Source organism: Chlamydotis macqueenii, chromosome 1 (assembly GCF_036417535.1).
Source record: "Chlamydotis macqueenii isolate bChlMac1 chromosome 1, bChlMac1.mat, whole genome shotgun sequence".
Classification (NCBI taxonomy): domain Eukaryota; kingdom Metazoa; phylum Chordata; class Aves; order Otidiformes; family Otididae; genus Chlamydotis; species Chlamydotis macqueenii.
The window spans coordinates 113261458-113274517 of record NC_141556.1 but is presented as its reverse complement, the minus strand read 5'-3'; the positions used below and the strand labels follow the sequence as shown (position 1 = coordinate 113274517).

General features: G+C 41.6%; 1 protein-coding gene across 2 annotated transcripts in view; it reads left to right on the top strand.

Annotated features, from left to right (window-relative positions):
• The window catches only part of APP (amyloid beta precursor protein), a 225569-nt gene that overhangs the window by 192337 nt on the left and 20172 nt on the right, over window positions 1–13060 (top strand). For both annotated transcript variants that reach the window (XM_086764185.1, XM_086764178.1), the window contains 2 exons: window positions 4149–4370; window positions 11255–11308. In XM_086764185.1, coding sequence (XP_086620311.1) covers window positions 4149–4370; window positions 11255–11308 — 276 coding nt within the window. The remainder of the gene's footprint in view (window positions 1–4148; window positions 4371–11254; window positions 11309–13060) is intronic.

Genomic DNA, 13060 nt, shown 5'->3' with positions numbered 1-13060 from the left:
TGGAGCTGTTCCACATGAAGCATCTGTCACTACAGCTCTGTCAGTTAGGGGCTGGGGTAAGTATGCCCCAAAGTCCAATGCTGGAAGAAATGTTGTATGCCAATAAGAAGTAGGTAAAGTTACAAAATAGCACGGATTTTTCCACTTTAAGACTGCACCACCGCTGTTGGGATTTGTCATGGTGTCTTTGCCGGTACCGTACTCTTTGCAAAGCCTTTTAAGTAGAAGTGTGGTCTAGGGCCATTGTGGACGAATGGCTTCTAACAATCCAGCATTCACCAGAAGATTTTGTAATAAATTTTAATTCTTTTCCTTTGCTCCTTCTTTGCTTTTGGCTCAATTTGTCTGTCTATGGGATAAGATAATAGTCTTGAAAGGAGATGGTATTGCCCTTCTATCTAGTTCCCCAAACATATTTCACCTCAGTTTTTCTAGCTGCTGTTGAGCAGTAATGACCCATGGGGAAATGCCTGCAGTGAGCCCCGGAATGAGTGAAACTTCTTCAGAGACATCTCAGGGAGTCTGAGAAGCTTTTTGTACTACTAGAAGTGAACCTGTCTCTCATCCTGAGAAAGAAAGAGCTTGAGTGCCTAGAGGAGAAGCAGCGATTGTGTCGCCTCGCACCGAACCCAGAGCTGCTGGGAGGTTTGAGGTCCCAGCTGACTGTGGGTTTTTCCCAGGGTCATGGCTGCTTTTGAGCACAGAGTGACAAAAAAATTCCAACGTTCTCCTTGTTCTTCTCAATGGCAGGACTTAGCTGAATGCTACAAGAACATAATGGACCAAGCAACAACAGCGACAAGAAGTCTATTATAGGAAGATTGTCACGAAATTTTGAAGAGCAGCCTAGAATTTCTCTATTTTCAGCACCTAATAATGAAGATATTCACCACACAAAGAAAACCCCTGAAACGGTCTTGAATGCACATCCTAGCCTCCAGCTGTGTCTGTCCTCCCTGCTTATTTAGGGGAATTGTCTTTTGCAGGGTGGAGGACTTGAACTGGCAGCTGTGATAAAGGGAGGGAATACTGTCTCGATGGGGAACAGCCAGGCTGTATGGCTTTCCATTAGCGTAACTGATGATTCAACTAGCCATCAATACTCTGAACAAAATCAACACTGAAAAATTGATCTTGGACTTTGCCAGCTAGTGTCAATAACTGGAAATCCTAGGGCAAACTTTTTTTAGCAGTTTAGAGATTGAACCAATTGTTTGGAAATCATTTACTCAGTGCAGACACAGCTGCCTCAGTTTGATTGACTCCAGCACAGTTTCTAAGCCAGGAGCTTCCAGTTTCTCACTGTCATTCAGTGTCTGATTCATCATGTCAGATGGGCTTGATTCATTTTGGCCATTGTTTCCTTGCTTGTGAAATGGATGCGATCATAATCTGCTGGTTATAATGTCTGTCCGCCTCGCTTGCGCTATTGTGCAGGTCAGTTAATGTCCGTGCCGTGCACTGCAGCTGAATGGGAAACAATGGAGCCTGCAAGCGCTGGCGACGACGTGCTCCCAGTTGGGTAGCATTGAGAGAGAGACTTTCTGTGTACGCATCCCTCTCAGCCTCTAGGGTTTTGGATATAATCACAGTATCGTGATTGGAGTCGAGTGCCCCTCTCTGTCAGCCTGGTGGGCCCAGCCATGCCTACACCATGGCCTCCCAACGAGCACTGTGCCAGCTCTGGTGCTGCACCTCCACTGCCAGAGCTCGGGTACTCCTCACTCTGCTCCTTCCCTTTCATGCACCATTTGTCGCTTTCCAAGCTGTCTGCAGGTGGCACAGAGTGCATTGGCAGTACCGAACGGACAGGAGTCACGGAAGATCAGCACCACCCAGAGAAAGGGGATGATTGGGGCACACCACCCCCAGCACCCCTCCCTTTCACTGCTGCATTGCCTGCAGCTCTGTGCAGCTGCCCCACATGATCCCCTGGGAATGAGGAGGACAGTGGGAATGAGGGGACCGCAAAACCCTGCTGCACCCCAAAACCCTTCCGGTTCCTGGGTCCAAAAGGCTTACAGGCACTGAGATGCCTGGCGGTACTGTAATACTCGCTTCCCTGTGGTTCATGATGCCTTGGTATTTTAATGTGCTCAGCTGGTATCACGCATGGTCCCTGCGAGGCACTTAGACACCAGACTTCTCACTCAGGCGGCTAACATCCGCCTCCTATTTGGTGAAGTCTATTCATCTCTAGCTAATGAAAATTAACATTTGTGATGTGGTACAGTGTCTGCTGAGAATATCGAGGTGCTTCACCTGTGTCTCCTTCTGATATGAAGAGATGCTTTAACTTGATAGAGGATTAGTGTAAGTGCAGTGGCGAGACAAAACTCAGAGTTGCCTTCCATGCTGAAGATGTATTAGATAACTTGTAAAATAATACTGTTTTCAATAAAATGAATACAAAGGGAAGAACAATTCAGTGTTACACAGGCTTTCTATACTGTCCTAGTAAGTCATTTTAATGAACAAATTATATCACAGAATTACATTTTGTGTACACGTTAGTCTTACTGTCTACTAAAGCAATGGCTGTTTAAATAGGAAAATTTGTTCTAAAGCATTGTTTTATAAGATTCAAGACCCATGTTCGCCCCAGGGCTGGAGTTACAACTTTTTGTTAGTTTTGATGTTCCAAATTTGATGTAGTGAGGGGGTGGCAGGGAGCTGCATCATCTCACTAAGACATGGTCTTTAAGAGATGTATTACAGAGCAAAGCCCTACTACATCGTCGTTGATAAAAGCAGTAAAGCAGTGCCAGCTCGTGACTTGCTGGTGACTTGCTCATGACTGAGGGCTGTTGCATGGGTGCACTTCTGTGGTGGCAGGGTGTGATGTAAGGTTGACAGGGAAATAACATCCCAAAAGATTTTACTGAGGGCTATAAAGCTCTGGTGTGTATAGAAATATAGATGTACTTTCTTACTGATGATACTGGGAAATAAGTGAGCCCCTCTAGAGTGACATAAAGGGTCTGTCAAGTAGAGCAGTGATTCCTGTCCCTGAATTGATACAGGTTTCAGATGTGGGTGTGAAGCCGTGACAGTCAGGGAGATTTTAACAAAGGAAAAAGAGAAGCCAGTCTTAATAAAAGCTTTTGTATCATCAGCTGTCATGTGTGTGCTCATTTGTGCAAGCACTTGGCTAACCTTTACACTCTTTGATTCTCAACTGTTTAGCTCTGTAACGCCCGTGTACTAATTACATTGATGCACTATTAGCAGTTATTTATCTTCATTATAGTTGCTTGCTTACTTTAATATGCTCTCGTGCACCATGATCCCGCAAAATACTTGCAAGTAATGTGTTGCTCGTACAAAAAAAAACAGGCAGTGAAGGGGAAGATCAAGAGTAGATGAACTTTGGTGTGAGAAGGGAGTTGGGACAATGAAGCACACACAACCCCCAAGCTTACTTTTAACATAGAGTTGGACGGTCTGTCCTGTACACCTGATGGAGCTAAAAAGTGCGTTGATTGTTCTCACCTTGCTAAAGTCCAAAAAAACCCAGCCTTGATAATATTGCACAGCTTTAGGTCCGGTTGCTTGTAAAATAATTTGCCTACAGACACCTATTACTGCTTAAGATTTTTAGCAAAGAACTACTTCAGTATTTTGGCAATGTTACATGTTAAAAGAACAAACGGTTCTTCAGATTCAGTGTGTTATAGTAAGCCCAATTTAATGCAGTAGCTGTTGTGGTGATTTAGGATTTAAGAGCCGTGATGAGCTTTGATAGTGAGCATTTAAGAGGAAGGGGAAATAAAAGACCTTCCTTCCTGTAGGCCTCTTGTGTGTTGACTTACGACAACATGTTGAGTTGAAGGGAACTGATTTGTGCTTCTTTTAAAAGTGGTGGGGAAGAGTCCAGGGACTTGTAAAGCACAGACCTGTGATCTGTTATGCGGTGGAAATGTGGGTAGGAAATGGTATTGAACAATTCTGGTTGATGTTTCAAAAAAATGCCTTACTTAGCAGCAGTTCTTATCACATACTTTTGACTATTATAAGCCTTTATGTTTTTCTATATCGTAAGAAAACAGAATCTCCTAACAATAAATTGTTACTTCAGTAGCATTGGAAATAGGTTCTCAGAAATGCCACCTCCTTCAGATAATTTCTGTATTGAAATTCCCTTGCAGATGAATTACTTCAGAAAGAGCAAAACTATTCTGATGATGTTTTGGCCAATATGATCAGCGAACCCAGGATCAGCTATGGAAATGATGCTCTCATGCCTTCAATGACGGAAACTAAGACCACAGTTGAACTTCTTCCAGTGGATGGAGAGTTCAGCCTAGATGACCTTCAGCCATGGCATCCCTTTGGTGTTGATTCTGTCCCAGCCAATACTGAAAATGAAGGTATGTACTATAGGGGGAGAAACCACAGAATATTCTGATATGAGCTTTGTGATACCTCTTTATGTTGTTCCTTGAAAATGGACGTGTTTCTGATGTAAGCAGGGTAGAGGTTCTCAAATCTAAGTTTAGAACTAGTCTGCTGTGTCAGCTGAGTCTCTTTGATGGAACAGAAAATCCTGATTAAAATTTGGAATTTAGATACACAATTAAATTTCAATGTTGAGCTTATTTTCCTTTAAAAACAAATAAAAACAAATTCCAGTAAATTATGAATGACAGTCATATAAAATCCATGATGATGAGCCGAGGGAGATAGATAACTTGCTAGATTTGTGCCATGATTAAATAAGTGTTTTATTTAAGGAAGAGCTTTTTATTTGCTGGCATGAACATGATTACAGATCCAGCACAATCCTAGCATGAGAGTGGATTTTATTTTGCCCCCACACTGGTTTTCTGGAATGTACTGCAGAAATGTCTCTGCATACTCAGCAATGCAACTGGCTAGTGAAAACTTTTTTCCTGAGGAGTACTTTACGTTGTTCATGGACTAATTTATTGAAGTGACTGCATAGTACTTTAATAATTTATGTATAATCTGGAATTGGTAGTTTACTTAGATGGTGGAGGCCAATTAATCAGAAGCCTGAGGGACTTTGATCATGTCATTCAAGTTCCTCCTGTTGTGTTTGTTTTCCTTTATCAGTTCGACTCAGTGCTGATTTAATCACAATAGTGAGTTTGTTACTGCGAGGCAGCAGTAGATTCACAGAGGCTGGAGTTACAGAAGTCTTTTTTCAGGCAAATTTGTCTTTTATGGATCTATGATTGGTGATTTGTAGCTGAACTGCACAGACTTCAGTATCCTCCAGAAGTCTTTTGAAGCCCCTGTCTTAGGCTATACCTGTTCTCAGAATGAGTTTTGAGACCCACCTTACACAGTTAGTCTCACTCTCTGACATGATTTGTGAGCAACTGTGGGCAGCTGGGTGCTTGGGAGACGGAACACAGGGTGTGGACATGGATTTGCCGGGTCTGGTGTTAGTGCTAGGTGAAATCGGGGGAGTCAGACCCAGTTTTGTGATCCAGGTGGGCTGTGCCCAGGAGTCAGAGAAGCCTAAGATTCTGTGAAAGAGGAGACATGGCTAGGATCTGAGCGAAGGTCAACAAACCTGTGAGGCAAAAGTGTACCAGATTTGAGGGGAAGGGGAGAGGCTGGTCAGGAGTGGGGCTAAAATCAGACCACCAGGGAGTTAGCACTACAGGCAGGGACCAAGAAAAATTGAGAGAGGGCTGGAGCAGGCTCAACGGACTATCCAGCAGGAATGACCAGAAGACAGGAGATGGTGACAAGGACTCTAGATCTGTCTTGAGTCTTTGCAGCCAGGTGATGTGCCGAGCAGCTGAGAGAAGCTGGCTAGATCACGTCAGGTGCTGGTGAGTGGTACAAACAGCTGACCGGGCTGGTAGGCTAAACTTCAGTTTCCTGGGGAATCAGCTGCGGCTTGCTGTAGCACGCGTGTCAAGGCTGTCTACCAGGAGCAGGCTGCAGTCTGGCTGGTGGTGTTTGTCTTGTAGGAATTTTCCAATACAGCTTTTCCTGCACTTCTTCCCATAGAGGAGGCATACAGGGCATCAGTTTCTCTACCCACTGCCTGCCTTCATGAAACTTGGAGGGGACGGAGGAATCAATTCCTTTTGAAGTCTGTCCTCCCAGCTTTCTAAATATACTGATTTCGGTCACCAAGTTCAGAAGTTATTAGGTAGGCAGGTGAGCCCAGATCTATCCACAGATTAATCACACAAGCCTTTTTTTCCTTCAAAAACCTGGCTAAGCCCAGAATTTAGTAATGAAAGGTACATACATCAATGTGACAGTGAATTCCTGTAAGCAAGTATATTGAGCTTGATTCTCCTTTTAAAATGTGTGACTGCAAAGAAGAAACAAAAACTCTACTGCCTTGAGTAACATACTGCTTAATTATGAATCCTGTGTATCTTAATGCACTGCGCTGTTTGTTGCAGCACTTCTTGGTGTTTGCTGTGGGAACATATTTTAACTTTATGCCGTTTAAGTTGTTGGGGTTTATGGTTTTTTTGATATGAAGTTTGTTTGCTGTAGTAACTTCATTACAAATACAATTGTTATCCCAAGTATTATTAGCATTTATGTCTGCATAGTTAGAAATAGAAGTCATTTGATGACTTAAACCTCTTCAGGTCCTTGTTGTTTCCCATTGTACTTCTCTGTCATCTACCCAAACCACAAAGTTGTTAGTGTTATCATGCCTTTAATACTTTATTTCTCTCTTTAGATACCTTTTCTATAACTTTGTGTGTAGTATCGAAGGGGAATTTCACAGCCTCATTTTTTTTTCTTTGTGTTTGTCTCCCACCTCTTTGTTCCAGAAACCCAGGACTAACTGCACCTTTTGTCCTCACTTTCCATGCCTATTTTCTTCCAAGGCAATGGTCTAATCCCATGTTTTGTCTAAATTGCTTCCAACAACATGTGCCTGTCTTGTAATTTGGTTTGGAAGTGGCAAGAAGTAAATAATAATTGACACAATTTTCTCCTCTTTTTTTCCCCTCTCCCTCTCCACAGAAGGTCTTTTTGCATAGTCTGTTTTTCACACAATAAGTTCCCTTATGCAGGGAGATTTTTGTATTTTATGCAGTCCTGAGCAAGTCATTGCTGTTTCTTAACAAATAACTGTTGATCAAAAAAGGCTTAAGTTGAAAAATCATGTGCTAGAGAAACCTCAGATGCTGTAGAGTGACTAACCATTGCGGGATTAGTGATGGTCAGCATCTCTTGCTGCTGGGAGGTGCTGAGCATCTCGGCTCCCATTTACTTGAGTGAGAGCTGCAGGTACTCAGCACATCAAGGAAATCACAGCATGTTCCCTGTGAATGGCCTGGTACCTGAGAAATCTGCTGAGCAGTTGGTTTAGCAGATTTAGCAGAGACTACCAGAGGAGTTTCAGATGGCAAGCAAGTTACAAGTCCAGTCGCTGATACTGTTTTGGTTGAGTTTGAAAGCTGAAGTCACCTTTTTTAAAACTCTGCTGGGCACAAATTGCGAGTGCTTTCAGCTCAGCATATGCAGGTGGGTTTCTGGGTAGAATGAGAGTCTCAGCTTCCTCGCTGCAAAGAGCTGTTGCACTGTATAAGCAATGGTTTTCTTCAGTCCTGAGCAGGCACACTGGGTGAATCATTTACCTCATTGCAATTTGCATTACTGTCAAAACAAATTTCTAGTGACACTGTTGGTGTCTGAGAGGCAACTGAACAGATCCTGGAGCTGGCTGGGGTAGGACCTGGGATCCTACCCCGTTTGGCATGGTCCTAGCAGTGGGACATGCTTTTAACTAACCATTTGGGGCCTACTTTAAGCCAAAATGTGATTGTGGATAAAGTGGAAGGAAGTGCAACCATTAAGTCTTTGTACAAGCGATAAAGTTGAAATATTACAAAAAAATGCCTTAAATTTGTCATTAGTTCCTATGCCTGTTTTCTTCCATGGCCATGATCTAACCCCAAGTTTCACCCAGAGATATTAGTAATGTATTGATTGGTACGTTGTCATGGGTTCTCAAGGTTTCATAACTCCACTTGAAAATTTCCCAATTTAAACTGCGTGTTTCAAGCAAACAGTTTATTTTACTAAAATTACTTTTTGTGATGAATGAGTGAAAAATAGCCTAAAAAAATAAAAAGACCTTGAAAATCTGGCATACCTCAGTGGTTTTGAAAGTATTTTCTTCCTTGTTGTTTCCCTGAGGTAGTTTCCCAGTAGATGTCCACAGAAATTAATCCAAAGCATCAGGTAGTACAGTGCACAACTTGCATGGCAGAATGTATGTCTAGCCTATTGACATATGAATTAGGTTAATGAAAAATACCCCCTGAGGACACTGCACGAGGCACCACCAAATTGTCAGGAAATTGTATTTTAACAATGAAAAACGCACCTTCAGAGGTGAGGGCAAAACCCCGACAACTGTGCAGCTCTGACACTGCCAAGGTCCTTGGGCATTTTCCCAATGACTAACTGGGTTTAGTGTTTTATGCTTTGTATTTTACCATGCTGACAAAGTATTTCTCTAAAATGAGACTTTTGTGAATGTACTGTGTTACCCTTGTGACTTGGCCGGATACTCCCTTCAACGCTGTTCTTGGTAGGTGAGCATCACATAGCTCTGCTCGCCTGCTGGTTTGTACTAGCTTTTGAGCTTTTAAATTCACCTTTCTTTTATTTTTGAGAAGAGATGCAATCACATTCTCTCTTGCTTTTCTGAGATGTACTAGCTTTAGATATGAAGTGAGATCCGTACCCTGTATGAAGCTGGTGTAGTCAGCATAAGCAGGTATATACCACTTTAATTTTGTGAGGCTATTTGGAAAATAAATTTTCTGTTGTACTTCTGTGCTTCACACATGAAAGTCTGTTCAAGAGAAATATGATTCTGGGGCATCAAAATGAGTGCAATTTTTATAATAATACACAGTACATTTTAGAGGTTTGATTATTGATAAATGCTGTAATAGATTTCAACTTCTATCTCTATCAACTGTTGTGAGGTGGTGTGGTCCAGTGGGGCAGGCAGCGTGGAAGCCCACGGACAAGATTTGTCAGCGTTAACTGCTGTTTGCACATGTATCATCAATACAGGGGCAAGAGCAAGCACGTTGTAAAATAAACCTGAAATTCAAAAGGTGGCAGCTCAGAACTCTCCAGAAACCAGCCTTTCTTTGTATCGTGCTGCCCAGGGCACGCTGCACTTAGACACCTGGGATCACGATCTGCATTGGAACACCCTTATCTCTGAGCTTTTGCCTTCAGTTTTTGCCCTGCAACTGGTTTATGACCTTCAGCAGGTCGTTTCACTTTTGTCAGTTGTGAAATGTGCTCGTGATGTTTGCCTTTTCCCTTGCAAAGTGCTTCCAAAACTATAGGTGACAAGAAGAATTATTCATTTTTAATACTTTCACCTACCTCCACAAATACTGCGTTACCCTCAGATCAGGTCCATGTTACTGTACAACGGAAACTTCCTCCATCCTTTTCTCCCTTCACCTACTCCCATTTTTCTTGCTACCCACAACCTACTCTCTGTTTGCTATATAGCTATGGGCATGTAGGGTTGAAGAGTGCTGAGCAAGAGGGAAATAAAACCCCTCTGCCTTCTAGGGAGGAGGCAGGGGTGAGGGGGATGAAGGAGAGTTCTACAGAAGCAGTTTGGGTAATGTTGGTCCTTGATTTTTTTTCTTCTCTTCAATCCTTTCTATTGAAAATTACTTCTGACTCACCTGAGGGTTGGTGCCAACGATATTGGAAAACCTAGCTGAAGAGTATTTCCTTAAATAGGAAAATACTCAAAATTGTAGTTTTTAGTTAAGGATGGAAATTGGTTTTTTGTATAGTGCTATGTAAGGAAAGCAATTACATGGTCTGCTAGTGCCAGTCTGAACTGCTGTGAAGGAAAGTGGTTTGATGGCTTGTCTCTGTAGCACCAGACCAGCAAGCTGTGTGAAAATTTTGCACTTCTGGAAACAAGCAAGTCGGATGTGCGGATACACTTTTAGTCTCCAGCTACTATAAACCTGACTTGCTGATTGTTTCCAGAGACAGGAGCTGTTGCAGTTGCCTCCTGTGAAGGATATGGGATGCCACATAGGTTCTCAAAGCATGGTAGGTTGTTTGTCAAACCCACAGGAACACTAAGCAGGTGACATAGACTTCTTAAGAAGATGGCCAGTCCCCTTGCTTAAGTTAGCAGTGTTGTCAGGTTAGCGTGATTTTCTAATGCTGAATACAGCAAGCAGTTAATGATTGAAAACTGTGCTTTTGTCAGGTTTCCTACATTATTGTAGCTTGCTTGCTGATGATTAGAAGGTTCATTCTTAAATCTTGAAATTCAAATGAATGAGAATACCTTCTTTAAAAAATTCTGAATTCCAAGCTACAACGTGAAATTTTATTTCTGAACTAAATTTCTTTCTCACACTGGAACCTGGGTAGATAAGGAAGGCAATGGTATTGAAGCAAAAGAGATTTAAAAAAAAAAGAAGAGGGAGGAAAAAAACAAAAAGATGTGTTAATTAATTTCTTCAGTGTGTTCAGTTTGGACTTAACTGGCAGGTGATGACTCTGACAACTCTAAAAGTTTTGCACGTTCTGTTTTCTGTGAATGCCAGTGAGCTCCATCAATCTTAGGTTTCAGCTGGTAAAGCCTTAGTATAGTAATAAAAGAATTTTAAAACTGTGTGTGATGCACAATTGGGTTGAAAGTGGTGTTTCTCTTCTGCTTCCCTTTCAAAAATCAGAAGGCAAATTTACTGTCTACGAATCAGAGCATATCAGAAAGAAGTATTGATTGAATTTTCAAAATGTGCTTTACTTTTTTCAAACCTTATAGCTAATGCTGTAAAGAATCGCTATTGAAAGAAAAAAGGAATCAGGATTCAGTGAGTTCGTAAGTATTGATCAAGACTGGCTGCAAGAAATCGCTCATCATGTCCGTTGTTGCTGCCAGTTCTGATCAGGCAGCTGGAAAAAGTGTGCACGTAATGAATATGGTTTCGTTCTGTAGACAGAAATTCTTTGATCTTGATGGCTTCTGACTTTAAGCAGTAACCAGAATATGATATAAAATTGACACATCAACTGTGAAGCTTTCCTTTTGAAGTCATGCCCATCCTTCCTTTTATTTCCAGGATTAACTGAAGGCAAATCTTTTTCTAGCTGTTGCTTTGGTTACTTTGTTTATGCAGTGTCTCTCTCCTGCACTGTCCCAACAGAAGAGCAGCTGACTTTATCATATTGGGAGATTTTGTTTATTTTCTGTTTGCTTTTTTGTTTCTTTTCTGCACATGCCCAGTTGAGCCAGTTGATGCCCGCCCAGCTGCAGACAGAGGACTCACCACACGACCAGGTATATAACTTGCATGGCTTTTACCTAACCTGTGTTTACCTAACCAGCATGCATGTGGTCTGCTTGAGGTGAAATGATCACCTTTGCTTTGATATTACCCTCTCTTAAAACGTAATGCTATGCCATGAACCGGGGGAGAGTCCTGCACAAACCCCGTCAGCCTGCGTGAGTGCTGTCTGTGTCGAGGGCGTTTGGGATGTGTACTTGCCGAGGGGGCGAGACCCAGAACTGATAGCCATATCAAGTTGTCATCCCTTCTAGCCATGATGCTTTGACAGGTGCAGGAGGCAGTAGACATGGTACCTCGTAGTGCAGAGAGTACTTTTAATTTGTGAATGTGTAACAGAAATGTTGAATCCTCTGTGTAGAGTATATAGTTTCTTGTAAGTTGGGGCTAATAAAGAATTCATGGCATACAATTTTAGAATTGCAGGGGACATAAATTTTTTTTTGCTGTAATATTTATCTTAGCTAACTCCAGATATCTAAAAATTAATATATATATTCTCCCTCTGAATTCACTGAGGACACCTCTATACAGCTATTAATGCCATTCTAGGACGGAGAGGGTGGTTGCCCTCTGTAGGTACCTGTGTCTTCCTATTGATTTCATAATAACAGCAGATGACTACCTTAAGTCAGGCTGCAAATGTTTGGAAAGGTTAAATGGGGCAAATGCAATTTTCAAAAATAAAAGCTTGCTTTTCATATTAACTTTTTTTTGCCTTTTAGGTTATTTTTCCCCTTGTTTTTGTTCAGGATTATCTAGAAATGGCCGATTCCATTGAGAGCAAACAGCCTTTTACTTCAGAAGAGGTTTCTGTCCAACACGTAGTGCGATTAGATCAGAATTATTTCAGTGCCACATCGTCAGTATTGGGTTTTTTCAGAACAGATTAAACTAATCAATCAGTCTTCTTTTACCCTTCATCTTTTCCTCCAAACACCTGTTAGATAGCATTATGGGCAGCACCCTCCTAGCGTGTCTGATAAATCACCAGTGTTTGCTGACTACAGAAATTGCTACAGTGAGTAGTAAAATAAGCTCTTGTGTTACAGCAATTGGGATACATGTCAAAGCTGACGAGGTTGATGTGCTCCTAGCACTGTTTTAGGAGTCTGACATCTTGTGTTTAGAGTCTTAATTCATTCCATTAAGAGAGCCTGGAAACGGATACAGAGCCAGCCATACAACAGTGCCAAAAATCATGGGATCAGGGATAGTCCTATCTCTCCCTTCCAGATTAGGTTTATTCCCCAAGAGCAGTAGTAGTATCTGTGATAAAATTTCAGTTTAACAAAAACTAGTCTGAGTAGCTTCTTAAACTAGGAACAGAGGAAAGCAAACGGATGCTTAATTAAACTCTGAAGTACAAAAGGGATTCTGACAGTTTAAAAATATGTACTTTAAAATTGTTTTACTTGCTAACTATAAACAAAAAATTTTCCATGTTGGAGGTTGAAAAAGGAAAAAAAATACTTTTTTTGCAGTCGCTAACCTTTTAGGAGAGTCAGTTTTTACAGTTTGAGACTATTCCTTATGTAAGAAAAAAATCTAAAAAACAAGGATATTATTCTAGAATGAAGAGGTATTAACAAGAGACCTGGAGGCAGATTAGTACATGCAGCTGCTCGTAACATTTTGTTTTGTTTTAATTTCCCAAATTCTTCTTGATTTCCTGAAAGGTTTGCCCTTTTCATAGTCCTGGCTTTCCAGTTTGTGCTTCTACTTGTTTTGCTGAAGTGAACAAG